Genomic DNA, 23732 nt, shown 5'->3' on the forward strand with positions numbered 1-23732 from the left:
TATGCCTTACTATACTATTACGTTTTTTGACATATTTATGCCTTACTATACTATTACGTTTTTTGACATATTTATGCCTTACTATACTATTACGTTTTTTGACATATTTATGCCTTACTATACTATTACGTTTTTTGACATATTTATGCCTTACTATACTATTACGTTTTTTGACATATTTATGCCTTACTATACTATTACGTTTTTTGACATATTTATGCCTTACTATACTATTACGTTTTTTGACATATTTATGCCTTACTATACTATTACGTTTTTTGACATATTTATGCCTTACTATACTATTACGTTTTTTGACATATTTATGCCTTACTATACTATTACGTTTTTTGACATATTTATGCCTTACTATACTATTACGTTTTTTGACATATTTATGCCTTACTATACTATTACGTTTTTTGACATATTTATGCCTTACTATACTATTACGTTTTTTGACATATTTATGCCTTACTATACTATTACGTTTTTTGACATATTTATGCCTTACTATACTATGACATTTTTTGAAACTTTTTTGCCTTACTATTCTATGACATTTGTTTGCCTTACTATACTATGACGTTTTTTGACATCTTTTTGCCTTACTATACTACGACGTTTTTTGACATTTTCATGCCTCACTATACTATGACATTTTTTTGCCTTAATATACTATCACGTTTTTTGACATTTTTTTGCGTAACTATACTATGAGGTTTTTTGACATTTTCATGCCTTACTATACTATGACATTTTTATGCCTTACTATACTATGACGTTTTTTGACATTTTTTTGCCTTACTATACTATGACATATTTATGCCTTAGTATACTATGACGTTTTTTGAAATTTTTTTGCCTTACTATACTATGACGTTTTTTGATATTTTCATGCCTTACTATACTATGACGTTTTTGGAAATTTTCATGCCTTACTATACTATGACATTTATTTGCCTTCTATACTATGACGTTTTTTTGACATTTTCATGCCTTACTATACTATGACATTTTTTGAAACTTTTTTGCCTTACTATACTATGACATATTTATGCCTTACTATACTATGACATTTTTTGACATTTTTTTGCCTTACTATACCATGACGTTTTTTTGCCTTACTATACTGACATTTTTTGACATTTTTTTGCCTTACTATACTATTACGTTTTTTGAATTTTCTTTGCCTCATTATACTATGACGTATTTATGCCTTACTATACTATGACATTTTTTTGCCTTACTATTCTATGACATTTTTATGCCTTACTATAACAATTTTGACATATTCATGCCTTATTATACTATGACGTTTTTTGACTTTTTTTTGCCTTACTATACTATGACGTTTTTAGAAATTTTTTTGCCTTACTATAATATGACATATTTATGCCTTACTATACTATGACCTTTTTTGACATTTTTTTCCTTTACTATACTATACATATATATAAATTTATATAAATACACAAGGTAAAATGCAACTTCATTACATCAACATGTTCATTAAAATTTTGAATGTTTGTATATCATTTTCTTAATAATTTCTTATTGAATGTAACCATAAATGAATATATTTTATATTTACATATATAATGAACATATACTGACAGTCTTTGGGATTGCTATATATTTATGTAGCACAGGTCTATAATATAAACCTATAATATAAACAGACATACGTAAATAAATGTTTCTCTTAGGTAGGCATTCATGTCAATATATGATATTGTTGCAATTTCTAACAGGTTTCATATTTAAGTTTTACATATTTAGGCTATACTGTGTACATGTATGATTTTACTTCATATGTACATATATCTCATATACGAAAATTCAACATATGTACATATATTACATTTGCATATGGGCATTTCTGAATGTAAATTCAGATATTCTATGTTAATAAACCGCCTGGTTGACGGCATTAAAAAGTCAATCTCTTATGGAGGGGGGCAGGGTTCTTGAGTCCCTATCAATGCTGGGACCAAACCTACGCCCTTAAAGTTTTGTATTTGTGGAAGGTTTTTATATTTACAGATTACACATTTACGTACGGATTGTCAATGTGTACCCACACAAATAATATTGAGACAAATCTACCTCGATAGCATACAGGCATGCATGACTCAGAGAACTACAACTCCCACAAACTGAGTCGGACTGTGTGACCCATTTAGGTAATCGCTGGGCTTATGTAGCCGCGTGTCCCGATATGACTTGGTCTTGACGTCCCTCCTGCCTGAATGCTTGCTGTAACGTTAGTTTATCGGTCAACTGGCTTATCACAATCTCCGTTTCCCACATCTACCGCTGTGGAGGACGCGCTGCTCGCTCTACAGGTTGGTAGACTACAGAACCATCTACAAGCAGACCTACACGCCTCTGAGTCAGGACTTCACTGTAGTTAACTCGTCCTGTGGGGATTTACAGTTTCTTCAGTACTCACGGTTTATAGTTACCTCTTCGTATATTTTAGTCCCTGCGGTGACACTGTAATGTATGTGCACTTTGGATAATATTGCCTACAATTAACTCAGTACATCACTCAAGTACTGTGCTCAACCACAATTTTGAGGCACTTGAATATGATCATTTTATGTAATAATTCATTGTATTCCAGATAGAAATATTATACTCCACAGATCTGACTCCACTACATCAGTTTGTAGTTCATTTTACAATCTGATGCATTGTTATAGATCAACTTCCCCAGTGCAGTCGGGTTAAACTTGGCTCCAGCTCTGTGGAAGCAAATAATGGTCATAAAGAAGCAATTGAATACCTTCCTAGTGAATACTTTCATAAAAACGAATTACCACACACTGATGAGTGGGTCTGGATTTCCAAAATTGTTATTCTTCTATTGTCAGGTTGTGCATTTCAAAAATACTGACCGTACCTGTCACAAGGTTCAAGTGTGAATTAAGGGCCTGTATGTACCATGCACTACAGCTGCTGTTGTAGGCAGCTAAACATTCCTGGATACATAAATCAGATCAGAGCCAATATAGTCTTTGAACAAATACCAAAGTAGCCTCAGTGGTGCCTCACCGGGCCAAAGTCGGCTTCACACATCCAGTTACTTAATTTGTTGAATTTTGATTTAAATCAATTGTGTAGAGCAAGGGCTCTTCTACCTAGAAGTCGTGGTGCAGTTTTCAGTTTTCCCATTTATGTGTAAATGGCCAAATGTGATATTAAGACTGATTTATTATATAGATATTTGCAGTGTAAGTGCAATGAGATTACATTGCAAACATCAAGCTGTAGCATTTGGGTCAGCTCACAGAGGAACAAATGGTTCTCAGAAGACTTATTATTTTTTATTATTTCAGCATGCAGTGATTTCACAAAAGAAATGAAGATGATTTTTGTCTGTTTGCACCAAACTTGGTGGGAGGGATGGACCATGGGCCAGGAAAGAACCCATAAAATTGTGGGCAGTTTTGGATCGTTTACTATGAATTTGATGCAGTCCGGTGTGTGTTGTTTGACATTGGCCTTGGCAGAGGTCTGTGCTCTCTGAATGCCCTTCTAGTTGTTACTGTGCTGTTGTTATCACTGTCTCACATCCATTTTCATGCACTTGCTCTGGGGATTTTTAGAAAAGCATTCAAGGCAAACTCAGAAATCAGTAACTGAACAAAAAGTTCACCAAAAGGGGAATTACAACAATTCAACTCAAAATAACATCATTGATAATAATGACATCATATTGTGAGAGAAATATTCCTTGAGCTATATTTCCTTGTCCACAGCATTTTTTAACTGAGCATTCAGGATCCTCCTGACCCTTGAGATCAGAGGTCAAAAAGCCATGGGAACCAGGAGGGTGTTGGTGACTGGGTGCTCCTCTGGCATTGGCTTAGCTGTGGCTGCACGGCTGGCTAAAGATGAGTTTAAACGGTTCAAAGGTAAGCCATTCACTCTCCTCAACCAAATAAATGAAATACTGTAGATGAAAGAGATATTTAAAACTACTGACACCCAGTATATTCATTATTTATCTGAGGCAGTGGTTGCCACAATGAGGGATCTTGGGAAACGGGGGCCCTTGGAACAAGCGGCCGGTGATTCCTTAAATAAAACCTTGGAAATCAAACAGTTAGATGCCTGTTGTGAAGAGTCCATCAGAGAGTGTGTCAACAGCCTGCCAGATAGAAGGGTGGATATTCTTGGTCTGTCCCCTCTCATTCTCAAAGACATTTTATAAGTGAATTTAAGCTCTCTCCACAAGCATACAGTGTAATAACAGGATATTCTGCTGTTATAGTGAATAATGCAGGCACTGGCATGATTGGACCGCTGGAGTGCCAAAGTATCGCCGCCATGAAGGAGCTCTTTGACACAAACTTCTTCGGGCTGGCACGGCTGGTGAAAGAGGTGCTGCCTGACATGAAGCGACGGAAGAGCGGGCATATTGTGGTGATGAGTAGCGTCATGGGAATACAGGGTGTGTTTGTTTGTGTCAGTGAGATTTCAGGAGAAGCTAACAAATAAAAGAGCTCTAAGAGGTTACTAATAGGTTTCTTTATATTTCTACACAGGGCTTCTGTTCAATGATGTCTACTCTGCCTCCAAATTTGCTGTGGAAGGATTTTGTGAAAGTCTGGCAGTGCAAGCATTGAAGTTTAACATCAAGTAATTACAAGTCCTGAAAAATACATCTTCTTTATCAACTTGATTCAGCCTAAAACTTGAGATATCTGTACGCACACAGCAGTAGGATTTTTACAACTTGTCAACTGTAATGCAGCAGCGGTCCTATGTGTGTCTTTTTATATCTCTGTGACAAGGACGACTCTAGTGGAACCTGGCCCAGTGGTGACAGAGTTTGAAAGGAAATTGTATGAAGATGCAGAGAAGATGGATCTATCAGGAACAGACGAGGAGACCGCCAAAATCTTCCGTGAAGTTTACCTGCCATACTCAAGAAAGGTCTTTGCCTCGTTAGGCCAGAGACCAGAAGAAGTGGCCGAGGCAAGTGATTACAGTTTTGTTTCTATCTGAGTTTAAAGGTCACTAAAAATAACTGGATTTGTGAAAATGCACAATGAGGAGGTCCCTTCCAGTGTTGAAATGTTTTTATTTTCTATCATTCAGCAAACAGTTGAAGTGATCACAGCCAAGCAGCCTCCTCTGCGCCACCAGACCAACCGCCTGTACATGCCCATGACTGCACTGAAACATGCAGATCCAACAGGTCGCCTGCCTCTGGACACTTTTTATAAGATGATCTTTAAACATGACAGCGTGTTCAATGCTACTCTAGGGGTGCTGCGCATGCTGCAGAAGAGGGTAGGGAAGAAATAAAGATTTGACTGTCGAGTTGCACAGACCATAAATGTTACGCTTAAGGAGTCAGTGATTGACTGTAGTATAGTATATACATCTTGTTGTCACTGTATAATATCCAATTTTAAGATGACAGAAGTTTCCCTCTGAGGAGCTTGGATCGGGGGCCACTGGATGTTGTCTGTCTGTTATCTGTGTGAGACAGCAACTACAAAAATAGTAATGATTCCTCGTGTACTGTGTATATGCACCTGACATGTATAGACTTTATATCTTGCTGTGCAATATTTTAAACTTTTAATCTTTCTCCAGATTTTTACAGGTAAATACTGTATAGTAAAAGAAATGTGAAACATAACCACTAATTTTTTGCTCTCATGAAGTAACAATATTATATGTTTGACTGTTAAATTTTAAGGAAAATAAGAGCATGGAAATAAAACCAATACAGAAATGATACGTTTCACTGTGCTGTAATGAGTCTATTATTACAAAACTAGTTAAGTAAGGAATGATAGCACCACATTGCATATGATCTTTCATATTGGCAGAGAGAAATCAAAGAAATCAATACATGATGAAACAAAATAAATCAGCCATATTTGAAAATAAGAAAAGAGTAAATATTTAATTACTAACATTACTGTCACTGGCTCTTATCTTCATTGTAATGGCTTTCAGAGAATATTCATATCCTTTCCAAGACTCCCAATTGATTCCAATCCCAAAGGTTGAGCTGCCCCATGAGTAAAGACCATTGGCATTAACAGCGTGACATTCTCCATACCACCATCCTCCCAGGTATAGCATGGCACAGTTTTTAGAATGAGTATCCTGGTCTTTGTCAAATGTAGAAAACTTGAGACCATTATGTGCACTTAGTGAAGCCCCTGGAAAAAAGAAAAAGGAAATTGATTGATCTTGCACTTGCACATTTAGTGACAGACACTGAAGCTACCATTTCACAATCTATGAGACTCACCGCCTCCTCCGTCTGTGAAGCCACTAAGACTAAGTTTGTAGCCCTCCAGCTCTGGACCCACAGAGAAGGTGGAATAATGGACAAAGGTCTTTCCCCCTTCAAAGTCTTCCATTTCTACCCTCAGTTGATAGCTCTTCCTCAGAGTGAGGAGGTGAATGTTCTCCAGACCTGGCAGAGAACATTTACACAAGGATTGAACAAAGGCACTTTGGAGAAAAGTTGTGTACACAAAAAGAAAAACAATTAAATTCATTGAATTAAAGTTTATTTTCAAAATCAATTGCTTTTCCTTCAGCAGTGTTATAAAGCAAAAACAATTTATACAATATACTTGAGAGCAACCACGCAATAACACAAAAATCTAAATCACCGATTTCTTAAGTCTTACCCAACCAGTATTCTCCAGATGCTTGTCCAAATCCAGTTCTGTACTGATCCCATCCACGGTAAAAGTTAACGGTGCCGTCCTTTCTTCTTTGGACGACCTGGAGTGGAATGTGTAGTTAGGGGCAGTGCTCCAATATAATGTGTCACCAGCTCTGCTTTGTTAAACTGGTCCTAAAAAGAATTACTTTCCCCCTACTTGATCAAAAAATAGTTATTATAATTATAATAAGTTATTTTAAGTGATTTTAGATGTGAAAATATCAGATCCCTTTTTCTCACTCAGCTTATGCATAATCAAGCAAAGCAGTAGCCCAACCACTGTAAATTGAGGCCAAAGGTTCTGTATTTGCCTTACTTTTGTATGGCTAGATTTTCTTAACTAATGCTACTCGGTTGCTCAGTTGGCTGCATGTGTTAGCTAACCTAGCTAATTTCACATTAATATTTTTTTTTCAGTTTTTTCATTGGCACTCATTTTTAATGGCTTAACAGAAGACACAAAGTGTAAAGAGATGTCCTGCAGTGGGAATGAAGTCTAAAAGTATTTGATGAACAGCCGTTAAAGGTTGAATAATAAACACACATACCGTCCATTTACCACTATCAGGTTCATCCTGACAGCCCATGTCACAGTAGACCTGGACTGGGGAGACTGGTCCTCCTGGGTAGATGGTGTAAACCCCACTTTGACCGAAACCTCTGTTGTACAAGTCAGTGCAGTCAACTGGGAGAAACACTGGGGAGCAGACTGCCACTGGGATCAGAAGGAGTAAAACAATAAAACCCTGTAATGAAAACACAAAACCTGCAGTAAGAACCAGAAATATTTTCTCTGATAGTGTTTTAGTGAAAAATACAGTAAAGTGCATCAGTCACACCAAACTCACCATTATTGCTCTGATGTAGTAATTTGATGGTAATCCTAAGGGGTGTCTCCTAGTTTGGCACTGTAATTTTCTGGGTTTAATCTCCTGTATAGCAGACTTACAGAGCAAGCTGAACTTGAAGTAAACAGTCAGTAGTAGTAGTCTGTGTACGAGTTCACATACACATTAAAGCCTTGTTGATTTCCTTGGTGTTGACAAATTACCAGTAGCAGCTGCTACTCACAGCTAAAAATAAATCAGGAGATTTAGTTCGGCACTTATTTGGACAGAGGGGTGTACTAGAATGAGGAATTGGTTATTTTTATCCCTATCTTTCTATCTCCATTTCAGTCTTATAGTATGGAAGTACATTTGATGGAAGTGGACACAATATCCTGATCACCTACATATACAATCTAATCTAATATAAGTCTGCCACAAATACCAACATTGTGAAGCTTGCAATGTACATTGTTGATGTACATTGACGCAGACAGATCAAGAGGTGTCTTATGGTAACCTTTCGGCTGTTGCTTGTATTGGAGCACAAAACAACAGGCAACATAGAATATAATGCAATCCAATACAATATTATCACAAATTCTGATTTCAGAAATCAAAAATTAATTATTAAACCTAAGAATCACCATGATAACACTTATTGTAGGGCTGTTGTATTGGACTGAACAAGTAACATTTCAGACTATAAAAATACCATGTAATTCACCTTAGCTACATCTCATACTTATGATTGTGGGAACCTGAATTCATGAACATCCTCCTTTAAAATATGAAATAATCACTGAACACGAGGACACAAAAAAATGTAGTTCCCTACAGTTTTTATTATAAGTAACTTATTTTACAACTTTTGACTGTAGAAAGAAAAACTGTGGAAAAGTTTTATGTACAATGATTTTGAACTACTTTTAAACAAGTATTGAAATTAATAATGATAGAAAATATCTATGACTGTTCTAATAACACAAGACCAATAAAATATCAGTCACAGCCTCAGCTTCAAATAATGCTAAATGAAATACATTTTATTTTTGTCCTTTTTAGTACATAACAATCATTTTAGAAACATAAGACTTCTCAAGCAAGGATCTACCCAGAGCAAACATATTTACAAACAGAAGTTGGGAGGTTGAAATGTACAAAAACACTTAGTGCGACCTGGTAGGGAAATTAAAAAGACCAGATATATATAAAAATAATAAAAACAAAAAACAAACAATAAACAGTAAAATTTGAACTGGACTGTGAACAACAACATGTTTCCCAGGTCTGACAGAACAGTGGCTGAGTCTATAGTGAACAGGATAAAACAATGAATGGAAGATAAACTCAGTCTATGACACAGTAAGGGGCTGTATTAGATTACCACAATAGTAGTAGCAAAGAGTGGTGGCCTTGTCACAAGATGAAAATGCAATGGTTACTTTCTCAAAATTCTACAATTATCAATTGACTTTATGCTCAAATGTCCATAGTGTGTAAAAGAGAGGATGACCTCTATCCTGTACACTCAGGTCAGGATAAAGAGTTGGTCAGACATTACACAAGGTGTTAGTTGGATGACTGGGAGTGTCATCTCAGAATTTTGCAAAAAGTTAAAGGGTGCAGCACTACATAGTAGTGTTTTTAACTTCAGTCTCTTCTAACAATCATCTTAAGATGCGACTCCATGGCCCCTGGACTGGAAGCTACTGTAGATGCAGGGGAACTGTCCCACTGCATGCCATAAAACACCTCCCTGAGGAGTGACAGGGCATAAGCAGTCACAGCCCAGCAGCCACACCCTCACACTGACCACTTCTCCTCCACAGACAGTACCAAATACGAGGTGAGAGTGTCAACGAGACCTCAACTGCCACACATAGTCCAGGAATGTTTCCATATAGTCCAGGGAAGGACGTGATGCGACCTCAGCAAATTAAACTTCCACCTATCTGTCATCTGGTTCTTTTCTGTGTTGGATGCTGCTGAAAAGGCAAAGAGTCCAGACTCAACAAGACAGGCAAAATGTAGGAATGTTTGCAGGGAAGAGTGATATAAAATAGCAGCTGATAAGCATAGCTTAGTACATCCGAAGTGATGTTAAAAAAAAAGGTATCCATGGTTTCCACAAATATACAGAGTACAAAACAACTGGAACAAACAAAAAATTAATACACAAACTAAAAAAGGGCAGTGAGAGGCTGATTTTAGGCAAACAATTCTTTCTTAAAGTGAATGAAAACAAGCTTCAAAACTGAGGGTATCAGGGCTGGCAGTAGACCTGGAGGTAAGAGTCCTGTAAAGTCAGTGAGAAGCTGCAGATGAAATGGGAGCATTAAACCTAAAATTTTACTCTGCTCATTTATTTTGAAAAGTCATAAGTAATGTTTCCATGGATTAAATGCCACCCATGTATTATAAATATCCACTGTGGTTAAATGTTGTATTGTACCCACACTTGCCCTGTGAAGCCGGTCACTTGAAGTGCTTCAGAGACACTCATCTACATTCCTTTTCATAATACTCATATGGAAAATAATCAATTACCACAATTCAATCAAATCAGAACATATCACTACTGCTGAGCAACTCTCAATATATATTTGCTAGAGCCAGTTTATCATCTTTACCAGCTGTTGTTGGCCTGAATAAATATCAGTCAAGAGGTGAAAAGTCCTCTGTCTGTCTGTTAACTGGTCTGAATAATGAATTATATTCCTTTACCGGCCACACTGGCTAAATGAAATGTAGGCGGTCTGTATAAAATAAGACGGGGTGGCACATCATGTGAGAAGCTGGGGGACAGAAAGAGGGTGACAAAAACCTAAAGAAAAAAGCAGTTCAGAGAGATAAAAACAATAAATAAAAATAAATGAATTCCCTTCAACATTTTACTTTTTTCTCTTATCTACTTTTTTAAATGTTTGTTAGTTTAAAGGAGAGTATCCCTAAGTCTTTGAAATGAAAGACTTGGTTTTCTTCATATACTTTTTTTTTATAATAAAAAACAAGTCCATCTGTGACAGAATTACTTCATTAAATTGTCTGCTGTTTTTTTCCAGACAACACACATTTCCCTTTACTTTTTTCTCTGCAAAAATCACTAGCAGACGGTCCTTGTGATAAACATAGTCAATCCAAATCCAATGAAAATCTTGGAAACAGGCTGACACATAGAAACACAGACAGGCCCAAGAGCCAGTCCACAAATTCTTTTACCCCAGGTCCCTTTTCAAGCAGAGGCCATAGGATCTTCATGCAAACACCTGCATTTTGCCATTGGCCTCTGGGATTTGAGTAATTTGGGTCTGGGCAGGGCCAGCAACTGCTGGGCTGGGTGTGGAATCTGACCAATCGGAGACGCAGTGAGGAGAGGGGCTGGACCAGGGCTCAGGAGACTCTGGGGAGGGTGTCAGATACGGGTGCTCACTGGGCAAATGGAGGTAATGCTTGGGCGTGGCATCCATTGCGGATGAGTAGCTATGCTGGGAGGGAGGGGTTGGGTAATCCTCCGTTCCTGCAGTGCTGCTACTTGGCTGGGAGGGCAGAGCCTGAGCGGGCTGGGCTGCTGGCGTGGCTGCCTGTGGAGGCTGAGCAGGGGGCTGGGGCTGAGAAGGTTGCTGAGGCATCTGCTGCTGCTGGAAGAAGGATGGTGGAGGTTGTGAGGTCTGAGGAGTTGGTGGGGTGGAGGTGCCCATGCGGGCCATACTCTGCTGGTTGGTGATGGTGTGGTTGATGAGCTGCTGCTGCTGCTGCTGTTGTTGCTGCTGCTGCTCAGCAATGGAGGGCAGCTTGACTGGGCTGATAGTGGGTGTGGAGGTAACAGGAGTGGGCTGCAGCATAGGATTACGGAAGATCTGTTGTTGGTGCATCAGCATGTTCTGCTGCTGCATGGCTGGGCTTTGGGGGTGCATGCCCGCCTGGCTACTCTGCACAAGATTCACCACCTGCTGACCACACTGGGAGGAGGGGGTCATCCGGTTGTGCCAGTCAAAGGGCACACTGACAGGACTGACCATGCCCATGTTGAGCCCCATCTGGCCTGAACTCAGCACATAGCCATGGTTGACATCAGAGGCCATGGAGACACGTCCCTGCAAGGACATTCCTCCAGCTCCCAGGTCATTGAGCTGTGCTAGAGACACAGCAAAGGGCCCACCTCCCTCCAACATGCTACTATGTACCATTGGGGTGTTTGGAACAGACATGGAGGAGTGGAAGAGCCCTGGTGACTGCATCGCCACAGGAGAAGTGGGGTTGGTGATGTAGCCAGCGTTGCTAGCTCCCCCATGGGGTGAGTCCAGTGAGTCAACTGGGGACAGGGTAACTGAGCTCTCCAGTAAGGCACTCTGCATGTCCAAGGTCAGCTTCTTATTGCGGGCCTTGACTGACTCCTTCAAACTGGAAGCATGCGGGCCTCCCAGGCTAGAACCCTTGGCCCCAGGCCGACGATTCTTCTTGCCCTGTGGGGTGTTCTTCAGACTAGGCAGGAAGGCACTGGGAGGGCACATGAGAGGAGACAGAGTGTGTCCACCAGTGAGGTGGTGTCCAGCCCCTCCATGGCCCTGGGGACTTCTTACTGTATTGTACTCATCAAGAAGCTGAACAATGTCGTGGTGCATACGCTCCTGAGCAATGTCCCTTGGCAATCTGTCCATATGGTCTGTGATCTCTCTGTTTGCAAAGTGAGCCAGCAGCACCTTCACAGCCTCACAGCTGCCCTCACGGGCTGCAAGGAACAGAGGGGTCTCCTCCTGAAAAGAAAAACAAAACAGAGGCAGTGTTAGACACATATATACCTCTAGTTAAGCCAATGCTGAAAGTGTGGTAACAGTGTGGTAGATGGCGTACCTTGAGATCTTGCATATCTTTGTTTGCACCGTTCTTCAGTAGGGCAACAGTTGCATCCACATTATTAACTGCAGCAGCCCAGTGTAAGGCAGATTTACCTAAAAGAGAGACGACAAACAATGACATTACAAATCTATGGTATCCGTAAATATTGTTGCCAAACAGGAAAATCTCTTCTGTACATTCACTTGAGTGAAACATGACAAACACATACCCAATTCATCAACTGCATTGACATCAGCATGACAAGTGATGAGTTCCTCTACCATGCCCTCTACTGCCAGCCGTGCAGCCAGGATCAGCGCAGTGGAGCCATCATACATACGGGAGTCGAGATCTGTAGCCCGGTTTCGGATCAGAATCTAGGATGGAGGGTGGTAAAGATTGGGTTCAACTTTATGTTTTATATAACATGTGAGCTAAAATAAGTTATAGGCATTTCTACCTCTGATGTGACCAATGAACAGCATGTGTTTGTTTACCTGGAAGACACCCTGTGCATCTGCAGCCACTGCAGCATGTAGCGGGGTACGTCCTGTGTTGTCCTGAGCATTGGCATCTGCACCGGCATCCAGCAGCCTCTTAGCAGCATCAGCACGGGCATAACGGGCAGCCAGGTGGAGTGCTGTCTCACCAGTCCGGTCTGTTTGTGCAGCAAGGGAAGCGCCCTGGTAGATCAAGTCAGAGATGATGTTGGCTGAACACTCCTCATTCTCTTCCTCCTCTGCTATCTCAGGCTCTAAGCCGCCTCCGCAGAATGATGCCAGCATCAGAGGTGTAAAACCATCTGGTGGGAGATTAAAACAGGTGTGGGTGAGTTTATGTCTATTCAAATACTCAACATAACAGATCATACAAATGAAGTATAAAAAAGTATAAATGTGCAAATCACAGTTCTAGTGTGAAAACTAAATCATTATCTCACTACTAACCTGGGCCTCTGACATTAACGTCCATGCAGTCACTTTCAAACTCTCCTTGAGGTGGGGTGAGGGCCATGGTGGGAGGCACACGAATGTCTGCGGCTGCGAGGTGATGCTGTGTCCACTGTCTGCTGTCCACTGCATCTTCACTGTCTGAGAGCATACTTGGCTCCTCAACCTGAACACACACAATCACAGAAGGAGAGAATGTAATTTCATGACTTGCTATAAATGCAGGCTGACATGCTGTTGCAAAATTTACATACAGAGTTTGTGCTTGTGTCTATGTAAATTGTTCAGGACAATTTATAAATGTGAAGTAGCTGTGTAACTGACCTTGAGCCTTTTTGCCTCGGGGCAGTCTGAGTCCATCCACTGGTCACTGTGATCTCCAAGGAGAGATTCCTCCACAGTTTTTGGCATGTGTCTGTTTACAGATACGAATATGTTAAACAATGCTAACCCCAACCAAAAAAGTATAAAACAATTCCAAAGCACATTGCTAAAGCAATTCAGTTAACATTTGAACACAAGTCACTTACTTCAATCCCAGAGCATCCTGGCCAACAGGTTCCCTGCGGTTCTTGTTGCTGCTGGGTTCCTTTTTTAGGAAGAAGCCCTCAGGGAACCAGAGGGTGCTGTGTTCTCTCTTTCTGCGAGCAATCAACATGCCTATCACAAGGATGACTAAAATGAAAAGAGAAGCTATCCCCACCAGCATCAGCTTGATCCATGGGGGTATGGTTCCAGACTCAATTGGAACTTTTTCACCTGTAGAGAGAAGAGAAGTACAAATTACATATTTGCACCTCATTAGTCCTACAACTACTTTTTGCGTTCTTTATGTATCCCTACTCACCACGGGCTTCTTTGAGAGGATATGGGAAGCGGAGCATTTCTACAGCTGACAGGGCTCCCAGGTACTCTGCAGCACTGTCTGCTGTAGGGAAACAGTCCACTGAGTCCTGAATGCACAGACGGTTGTCTATTTCCAGGTACACTTTGGAGCTACAGGAATAACAGAGAGGCAGGTGTTTAGTATAATGTACAATCTACAATCTACAGGAAAGCCTTCATGTTTTATGTTCGCTGTATGCTGACTGACCCAATGATCTCGTGATGAGGCTGCAGCTCCCTCTTGAGGCGTGCCTCTCGGCGGGTGTAAGGGAGGATCATGGCTTTTCCATTGCGGTCCAGACGGAAGCGCAGTGAAGTGTGGAGGATAGCACTTAATTTCTGCAGAAAAGCTGTGCTGGTGCGGAGAAGCTCCTCTGGAGGCAGTAGGACTACCAAAACCAAGACACCATCAGCAAGATCTTCTGGAACCTTCCCTGCGCAGTCCAAGCCATCCCAGCCGCACTCCTCTGTGTTGCAGCCCTGGTCACACCGCCCATCAGCATAGTGGTCGATACAGTAGGTCTCATATATTGGACTGGAGATGACACAAACAGAATGATCAGCTAAAGTTTTTTTTTTTCCAAATCAGCACCGAAAAAACTGGGGAATCCTGTTAACAGTAAAAGTAAACTCACTTGCAAACTTTCTCCTTGCTTTTGCAGTCAAAGTTGTCATACAGACAGTCCGGGTTGTTGCAGGACTCATCACAATGGCTGTTATTGAAGACACGCCAGCAGCGAGGGTCTGTACAACGAGCCCAGGGGTTCGCCGCTAGAGAGCAGTCGCCGCCGTCCCAGCGGCAAGGGAACGTGTTGCACTCCTTGTCACAAACACCATCGTTGGCTTTGCCATGGCAGTCTGCTCGAGGGCATGACGGCATTAGGGCATCAGGGGTACTCTGCTCACACCGCTTACCTGCCCAACCACTGGGACACTGGCAGTGAAAGTACGGGAAGCTGGTCTCTTCTGTGCACAACCCTCCATTCCGACAGGGCTGGGAGGAGCAGCCTTCATTACTACGATGCTGACACTGGGGGCCGCCATAACCTGGAGGGCAGGAGCAACGTGCCCCCCTCGTGGTAAGTGCACAGCTACCTCCATTGTAGCAGGACAGCTCCCGACAGGACAGGCTTCTTTCACAATTGGGCCCAGTATAACCCTAAAGATAGACATCATTCAGGCACTTAAATTGTGAACTTTCAATACACCAACAAGAAAAGCTGCACAGCACAAACTCTAATTAGGTGTTAGGTGTATGAACTGACACTTACAAGCTGACACGTGCAAGTGTATCCCAGTGCAGAGCTGCTAGATATAGAACAGGCTCCTCCATTCTGACAAGGCTGAGACTCGCATACACTGAACCTGCTCTGACACCTCCGACCTAAAAACAACACATAGATGGTAAAGCTCCACAATTGGAAGAGAGTGTTTTGCACAAAGAGAATACATATTGAGGAGCCAGGTGGGAGCTGCTGGCAGTTGTCTAACCTGTGAAGCCAGGCTTGCAGATGCACTGGTAGTCATTGGGCAGCTGGATGCAATCAAGGCTGTTGGAGGGACTGCAGGGGTTAGAGAGACACTCATTTATGTCTCCCTCACATCTTTCTCCTGTGAATCCAGGGGGACAATTGCAGCGGTATCCACCAACTCTATCCACACAGGTGCCATTGTTCAGGCACTTAGGGGGAGCACTGCGCAGCCTCAGGGGTGGAGCACAGTCATCTTCATTGATCTCACAGAGAACACCTTTAAAGGAGAGGATTATTATACACTGTTATATTCATTATCTTTTAGTCACATATAGTGAAGTCTCTTTAGTAATAAACCATATGTTTCTGTTTAATATGTGCTTGCATACCCAGTGTGCCAGGGGGGCAGGAGCAGATGTAATGTCCCACCAGATCAATGCAAGTGCCTCCGTTCTGGCAAGGATGAGACTGGCACTCATTGATCTCTATCTCGCAGTTCTGTCCAGTATATCCTGGCATACACTGTAATGATATGCAGATGACAATTACATAATCTCCACAACTGTGACGAAGCACTATGAATGCTGACTTTGCTGAATTCTGACAGAGAAGAGCATAACATTGATAAAGCAATGGACTCACATCACACTGGTACCCTCCCACATAGCCCCTACAGGTGGCGCCATTACGGCAGGGTTTGTCTTCACAGTGGTCCACTTGGCTTTCGCAATAGCTTCCAGTGTAGTCATCAGGACATTTACAATAGTGGGTATTCCCAGTGTTGACACAGTGACCACCGTGGTGGCATAGCTCATCTGTCTGGAGCCCTGATTAGAAAGATTTGGGAGAAAATTGAACTTTAATTATCCAGTCATAACACAAACAGACCAAGATGTCTAATGTCATCATATACAGAACATCAAAATACCTCTCTGCCGCGCAGCTGTTTCGCATGAGACCCTAGGGATGTCACAGTAACGTCCAGACCAGCCATTACTACAATCACAGATGAAGTAGGCATCCTTTTGCCGACAGCGTCCTCCATTTTGGCAGGGAGATGAGCGTCTGCACCAGTCAACTGGTGTCTGAGTAGGCAAGGGGAAAGATGGAAAATGATCAGCATTAATTGGTCTAAAAACTAACAGGTATTAAATACTCATGGTCTTAACAATACCAAGATTCAAGTAAAGAGTATCCGCGAGTGTGCGTGTACCTGGCAGCGGTTGCTGGTATAGCCCTTGGGACAGGAGCAACGGAAGGACTCTAGGGCGTCTTGACAGATGCCTCCGTTGAGGCACGGCTGGGAGTCACACTCATTGACCTCATATTGACAGTGGGAGCCAGTGAAGCCTGAGCGGCAGGTACAAGTATAGCCATTGATTTTATCTGTGCATGTCCCACCATTGAAGCAAGAGCTGTGGAATATGAGTAAAAATATTGATTTATCATCATATTCAATAGTTATATAAATGTTTATAAAAGCAGGTTGACAAAACACATCATGAGATATTTCCAAGACTCAAACAAAAACACACCTTTCTGTACAATCAGGGATGTTGGTTTCACAATGAATGCCAGTAAAGCCAGGCCTACAGGTGCAGGTGTAAGAGTTGACATAGTCTGTGCATGTGCCTCCATTTTTGCAAGGGGAACTCTGGCATTCATTGATCTCTAAAGCACAGCGAGGCCCAGTGAAGCCTGGCAGGCAGCTGCAGTGGAAGGAGTTCATACCATCTGTGCAGGAACCTCCACTTAGGCATGGATCTGTTGGGAAAAAAAGGAGAGGGCAACTTTGGTCAACTACAGTAAATGTGTATGGACCTGGTATTGTATTTCAGACAATTACAGTAATACAGCACACTTAGTTTTCATGGCCACTCACTAGGAGCACAGTCATTGATGTCTGTTTCACAGGTAAGCCCAGTATATCCAGCTCTGCAGGAGCACACAAAGCCTCCAAGTGTGTTAGTGCAAGTCCCACGGTTCTTGCAGGGGTTTGAGATGCATTCATTCACATCTACGTTGCACAACTGACCTGAAAAATACAAAGAACAAATACAATGAGGTTTAAGTCAAGGTTGTGAAAAAGTGTATACGCACAAAGACTTTCTGTAAGCTTCCAGACAGATTATCTCACGATATATGAGCAGGCACTGAGATACTAAGTACAAAATTTGCTTACCTTGCCACCCTGGTTGGCAGTTACACTGATATCCCAAATAGTCTGGTGTGTGGGTGCAGACGGCATGATTGGCACAGGGGTTTGGGGAGCAAGGGGTGAGGACCTCAGCACATGTGGGTCCGCTGTAAGGCAGCTCACACAGACAGGTGAAACTTGCCACACCGTCCACACAGGTACCCTTGTTCAGACAGGGACTGGAAGCACATTCGTTGATGTTCACCTGGCATAGGTTACCTGTTGGAGGCACAGGGGAGACATTAAAATATATTGCAGGACTGTCTTGGCCTGACACTGGTGAATTTATCTGCACATTTCTAATACACCACTAGGGGGAGGTACATGCCATTCAGGAGGAGGAAGATGATAGAAGACATGGTAGGAATAATTTAGACTATGAGATGTTAATAAAGTCTATAAGATACTGAGTTATAACTTCACTTTCTTGTGCTACTTTGCCATCCTCTCACCTCTGAAGCCTTGACGACACTTGCAAGTGAAGCCATTGAGCTGGTCGATGCATGTGCCAGCATTCTGGCAGGGACTCGGCAAACAGTCGTTCCTGTCCAGATCACAGTTCTTTCCCACCCATCCTGGCTCACAGTCACAGCGGTAACTGGAAATACAGGAGTGGTCAATTATCAAAAGATGCCAAGTTGTAAAAGTGAAATAACAACGAACTGACGGGCAAGTTGAAACCTGTGGGATTAGCAACAACCTTGCAAAGTGGTGATACTTGTCGTTTCACCTTGATATAACATGAGTCATTTGACGTGACGAAGGCTGTAACAGTTCATACCCGTTGATGTCATCCCTGCATGAGCCATGGACACAGGGGCTGCTGCCACACTCGTCCACCTGGGAGTAACAGTAAGGGGGCTTAAAGCCCTCAGGACACTGGCAATGAAATCCATTCTCTTCATCCACACATGTCCCCCCATTCCTACAGGGGCTAGATGCACACTCATCTATCTCCACATTACACTTGGGACCTGGCAGGAAAGACGTTAGATACAATCAAATTGTGTTTGTCAACATTTCCAATCAGGACAAATTTTTCATCTCACATTTGTGCTTTCATTTTCAGAGGGTCTTACCAGTGAAGCCAGGTTTGCAAACGCAGTCATAGCGGTTGATGCCATCTTTGCAGATGCCGTAGTCACAAGGGTTACTGGCACAATCGTCAAAGTTAATTTCACAGTTTGTGCCTGTGTTGACCAAGAGAAATGACTACTTTAGGCTTGTGGAAATATTATAAACATTTTACAGTACAGAAAGTACAGAAAATATAAATAAGCATATGACAGTGTAGCCTACAGTGTCAGTAAATTTGCTGTAAAAAGTTGGTTAACTTTTTAAAATAATTAATTCAAAAGGTTTGAATTTAAAATGTCGGTATATGTGTAAATGGAGTTTTTCCTGTTACCTGAGGTTCCATGTTGGCACTGGCAGATGTACTTGTTGACCAGGTCCACACACTTGCCTCCATTCTGACAAGGGTTGCTGTGGCATTCATTGAGCTGGTTCTCACAGCGATAGCCTGTGTAGCCAGCATCGCAGTTACAGGTGTAGCTGGCAATGCCATCTATGCACGAGCCATGGTGGCATGGGTCGGGCTGACAGTTGTTGATATTACTCTCACAGAGTGTTCCTTCATAACCTAAAAGAGGAAAAGAGCATAAATGGAGATTCATATTAAGGAGAGATGGGAAAATGTATTGAAAGTCCATATATCATCACACAAAAACATCACAAAATGTATCACTAGGTCTCGCAAAGTGTTTTGTGGGTCAGCTACTTCTTAGTTTTGCCATTATGGTAACAGAACATAGGTATATAGCCATACACAGTCAACCATACATGATTTTCCTGGCCTATTCCATACTTTGTACTGCAGAGGGCGCAACTGCCTTTATTATAAGAAAGCCGTCTCCTGAGAACTACACCCCTTAAAGATGGTAGCAGCAGGAGGCAATGCTAGTAATGCAGACATGGAAAGTGCTCCACCTGCATTGAAGTCATGGGTGTGGCAGTATTTTGTCTTTCCTGTGAAATGTGGGGAAAATAATTAAAGAGTTGTTGTCGTCTTGTAAGTTGTGCAAGACGATAATGCCTGACGCAACATCTAACACAACCAACATAAGCACGAATGTACACCTCTACCACAAAGACACGACTAAGGAAAAGAACAGCGAAAAGTGTCACGGGACCAAACAACAATAAACAAAACTGCTGAAATTATTTTCTACCCCTCTTCCACAAACAAGTGAGCATGCTAAAGAAATTACCAAAGCAAGAAACCAACCTACAGCCATTTTCTATTATCAGAGAGAGCTGAACTGAAATACCAAGTTCCATCAAGCAAACACTTTTCTAGAATAGTCATACCAAATCTTAACAAAGAAACCAGACAATGTGTTATGAGTGATTAACTGTATTTTGCTAACAACAGATGGATGGACCTCCCCAGCCATTCAGAGCTATGTCAAAATAACAGCACTCATTATGAGGGGGAACTGGGAGATTGCTGACTATGTCTTGAAACCTTGCCCTCTGTTTGAATCACACACGGGAGCTAACATTGCAGAATTGCTTCATTTGGCTGCAGTGGAATGGGAGTTGGACAGGCCATATCACAACACTGCCGCTGTTGTGACAGACAATGACAGAAATATGGACATTGCCAGTTGGATACTGTCAGTTTCCTGAAGTTAGCTGGCTGTTCAAATGTTCAGCCCAGTTGTTTTGTTGACCCTTTATTTTACCCAAATTTATTTATTTAGAGGTTGTCGTATTTCTGAGAAATAGTATTTGCACTTAGTTGCATATACATTTGTTTTTGTACATGTAAATCAACCCCGTGCTGAGCGTAAGTATTCTGGAGTCATACATTGTTGTCATTGAATTTTTAATTATATCATGATTGAATTGAATCTTAAACCCTGTAGCATCAAATAATGCATCATCCCATCTCCAATGTTAAGGCATTTATCTGACCATTTGACGCAGCAAAGCTTCAGTCTTTTGCTCGACAACCTGATGTTGGCTTTCCCTTGTCCATCTTAAAACATTTTTCTTCATTGATTTAAGTTTTTCCTTGAATTTCAGATTTTCCTCTTTTACCCACTTTACTTGTTATGTTGTTGAACTTCCTCTGTCCGTTTCTAATTTTTCTTTATAAAACCTTCCAGAGTTTTGGGTTCTGATCACTGTGGTGCCTATGTGTTAGACAACTAAGTGTTGGTTTGTGTGGTATGTGTGCAGCGCAGTGCTGAGTTGGGCAAAGCAGTAAAGAAGGGCCCTACACAGGCCTCCCAGTCCTGCTTTTGTTCTCAGTGGCGGAGGTAACAATAGACTGCGCCACGTCAAACAGGGCCACTTCACTCAACAGAAGGGGCCCAGAAACACAGGGAATACCAAGCAGCTGGCCACTGAAACAATGAAGCAGGCTCCTCCGTAGACATAGGTCCAAACAAACATGTTAAATATCAATACATACACACAGTCAGCTCATACATGCAACCTTACTATAGTTCACTGTATCAGGGCTTGTATTCAAACATGGATATGAATGGATGTAAAGGAATGAAAGTTAAGATGCAGCATAAGGTGGTGTGTGGGGGTTTAACAGATGAACAGATGTCGAGGTGATGACCAAGGCTCCTTTCTTGGCAACTGCTGGTCCTCAGTGACCCCATGATCCTGAGAGCCGATGAGGGAAAGAGGGGGATTAGGGGCCTCAAGTCAGTCTGCTTCGCCAGCAGACGTCCAGAAAATAGCTGACCCCCCAAAACATTGAACACTTAACAAAGACCAAACACAGCCCAACAAGTGGTTAAGGCGCATCTGCTCGTCTGCCTGGGAAGACTCCTTGAGCTGTGTACTGTCTTACAACTGTTCAGTGACAACTGTTAGGTACAGAAGCCCTTACCTTCAGCACAGCGGCACTCGAACCCATTGGGCCGGTCGTAGCATTTTGCTCCGTTCTGGCAGGGTGTGCTGGCGCACTCATCTATGTCGATCTGACACATGGTGCCAGTAAACCCTGGGACATACAAACACATAGGTGAAGGGTCAGAAAGAGGGTCCAGTGGAAGGGTCCATGCTCAGGTCAGAGGGCAGTTCTGTCTGTTCTAAGAAGGGCAGGGGTCTTTGGCTAGATTAGTGACGTCTGGCTAAGGTTGGGTTTGAGAGTGTCTCGACTGGTTAAGGACATGTCATCCGTGCACTTGGACCAGTGTTGAGATGACCACAACAAATGCAGCAGAAAACCTGTGACCTTGATAATGCTTTAAGTGCATGCAAGGTGGATCTGAAAATACATGAACAACGCTATCAGGTGGTATGGAATGACTGGGCAGCACAATGCAATTTATGCAGCTTCAGCGCACTTCAGGTTATAGTACAGTTTGTCTGCACAATACCTTCTCTACACACGACTGTGGTATATAAAATTATATGGAATGTGTGTGGAGTAATAATAATAGTAATGAAAACAACTCAAATCTACTTTCTTGAAAAGCTTGAGAAACTGAGCAGGCTTGAAATCAGTGGGCACGGTGCCCAGACAGGGGTGAATTGGTGCATTGGTAGCACACCGCTCAGTTGATTAACAGTGTCAGGACGGTCTGTGTGTTGGTGCTTTTTTTTGGGGGGGGGGGGTTAGAGGAGACAGTGGGATTGTTTTCTCTTTTGGGGAACCCCCCCACCCCTCCTTCCTGCATCAGCTCCACTGGCTCAATAGCTAGATGGGGGGTGGTGGGGGGACGTCTGTCCCAGATGTAAATTGCGGACCTGGAAAAGAATCTCATTAGCAGGACTGCTGTTCCCCCCTCCTCTTCAGGATAGGATGAGGGAGACTGCTGTCCCTTCCACATTCCACAGAGGAGGGGAGCGGGGGTCACAATAGTGTCTTTGTTCAGGCAAGAGGATAGGCAGCCTTTTGGGCTTGCCTTTTTATAAGAGTGGTGGCACTAAACACCAGCAGGCAGAAATAGCAAAGCTGACCCTCCCTCTTCTGGTTCTGGGGACATTTAAACTTTGGCTTTCTGTTCTTTACAACTGCTGCTGACACTGAATTGGACAGGTTAACAGGGAAAGAAATAAACACATGGAATAGAAATACAAATCATAAAAGTCTCACCTGGCTGGCAGGTGCACGTGAAGCCATTGACCATGTCCCGACAGATGCCATCATTCACACATGGGTTGCTCTCACAGTCATCAACATCAATCTCACAGTAAGTCCCCATGTAGCCTGGAAGACACAAGTTCAAACTGAATTTGCATTTGTTCATGCAGTTGAAACAGATTCACTGCGTTCAATTATGTACTTGCTGCTCTCTCGACCAGGTTACTCTTGAAAAAGATATTTTAATCCCAATAAAACTTTAACCTGGTTAAATAAAGGATATAATAAAAATTAGAAATGTATGGTATGTCAGTACAGGCCAGTATTTTGTGCATGCAATTGTGTGGACACTGGGGAAAAGATCCCTAGAGCATCCCTAGTGTTCCCACTCTACTGACCTGAAGTCACCACACCCTACTGTCCGTAAAGCATTAACCCTCCCTAGGTCAGTGTCCCATTCACCAGATGCATGTTATACATTCTTTGTTAGCAAACTATGGAAGGCTCCTTCATTGAGGTGAAACAGAGTGTGGATCAGAGTGCTGCCCCTGAGGAGAGGCTAGCGTGGAATCAGAAATAATCAGCCGCTCCACATGAGCTTTGCCAGGCTGGCTGATGATGAGGAGGGTGAAGAGGAAGGCCCTGTCTCTGGAAATGAAGGGGGAGGGGGAGAGGCTCTGGGAAAAGGCCTCTCTCCCTCTCTGTGTGTATGAGGGGTGCAAAGTGGAGCACAGAGG

The 23732-nt window shown here is 42.3% G+C and overlaps 3 protein-coding genes across 4 annotated transcripts in view; 1 reads left to right on the forward strand and 2 right to left on the reverse strand.

Annotated features, from left to right (window-relative positions):
- The first annotated feature begins 2222 nt into the window (after positions 1-2222).
- Positions 2223-5337, forward strand: LOC111217548 (retinol dehydrogenase 8-like). 2 transcript variants are annotated; one of them, XM_022739463.1, is made up of 7 exons: positions 2223-2348; positions 3768-3923; positions 4026-4187; positions 4283-4462; positions 4557-4650; positions 4806-4989; positions 5113-5337. In XM_022739463.1, exons 2-7 carry the CDS (start codon positions 3827-3829, stop codon positions 5320-5322), a joined length of 927 nt encoding a protein of 308 aa, XP_022595184.1. In that variant the 5' UTR covers positions 2223-2348; positions 3768-3826; the 3' UTR covers positions 5323-5337. The 2 variants fall into 2 exon arrangements, with proteins under 2 accessions (XP_022595184.1, XP_022595185.1); XM_022739464.1 differs by lacking the exon at positions 4026-4187.
- A 577-nt stretch (positions 5338-5914) lies between these two features.
- On the reverse strand, positions 5915-7684 carry LOC111217549 (microfibril-associated glycoprotein 4-like). Its single transcript, XM_022739465.1, has 5 exons — positions 7561-7684; positions 7261-7458; positions 6675-6771; positions 6287-6454; positions 5915-6194 (listed from the first exon to the last, which is right to left on the reverse strand). The coding sequence occupies exons 1-5, from the start codon at positions 7561-7563 to the stop codon at positions 5932-5934; spliced, it is 729 nt and encodes a 242-aa protein (XP_022595186.1). The 5' UTR covers positions 7564-7684; the 3' UTR covers positions 5915-5931.
- An 874-nt stretch (positions 7685-8558) lies between these two features.
- The window catches only part of LOC111217442 (neurogenic locus notch homolog protein 2-like), a 30263-nt gene continuing 15089 nt past the window's right edge, over positions 8559-23732 (reverse strand). The window contains exons 9-33 of the mRNA XM_022739312.1: positions 23008-23121; positions 21796-21909; positions 19291-19524; positions 18962-19072; positions 18664-18856; positions 18335-18480; positions 17868-18101; positions 17568-17720; positions 17221-17449; positions 16899-17100; positions 16614-16770; positions 16328-16512; positions 16075-16207; positions 15705-15962; positions 15485-15597; positions 14849-15372; positions 14422-14748; positions 14176-14324; positions 13859-14087; positions 13653-13743; positions 13326-13494; positions 12876-13180; positions 12608-12755; positions 12394-12491; positions 8559-12296 (exon numbers count right to left, since the gene is read on the reverse strand). Of these exons, the coding sequence (XP_022595033.1) occupies positions 10797-12296; positions 12394-12491; positions 12608-12755; positions 12876-13180; positions 13326-13494; positions 13653-13743; positions 13859-14087; positions 14176-14324; positions 14422-14748; positions 14849-15372; positions 15485-15597; positions 15705-15962; positions 16075-16207; positions 16328-16512; positions 16614-16770; positions 16899-17100; positions 17221-17449; positions 17568-17720; positions 17868-18101; positions 18335-18480; positions 18664-18856; positions 18962-19072; positions 19291-19524; positions 21796-21909; positions 23008-23121 (6116 nt within the window). The 3' untranslated portion in view covers positions 8559-10796. The remainder of the gene's footprint in view (positions 12297-12393; positions 12492-12607; positions 12756-12875; positions 13181-13325; positions 13495-13652; positions 13744-13858; positions 14088-14175; positions 14325-14421; positions 14749-14848; positions 15373-15484; positions 15598-15704; positions 15963-16074; positions 16208-16327; positions 16513-16613; positions 16771-16898; positions 17101-17220; positions 17450-17567; positions 17721-17867; positions 18102-18334; positions 18481-18663; positions 18857-18961; positions 19073-19290; positions 19525-21795; positions 21910-23007; positions 23122-23732) is intronic.

The sequence above is a fragment of the Seriola dumerili genome, unplaced genomic scaffold, assembly GCF_002260705.1.
Source record: "Seriola dumerili isolate Sdu_G_001 unplaced genomic scaffold, Sdu_1.0 BDQW01000044.1, whole genome shotgun sequence".
In the NCBI taxonomy this organism is placed as follows: Eukaryota; Metazoa; Chordata; class Actinopteri; order Carangiformes; family Carangidae; genus Seriola; species Seriola dumerili.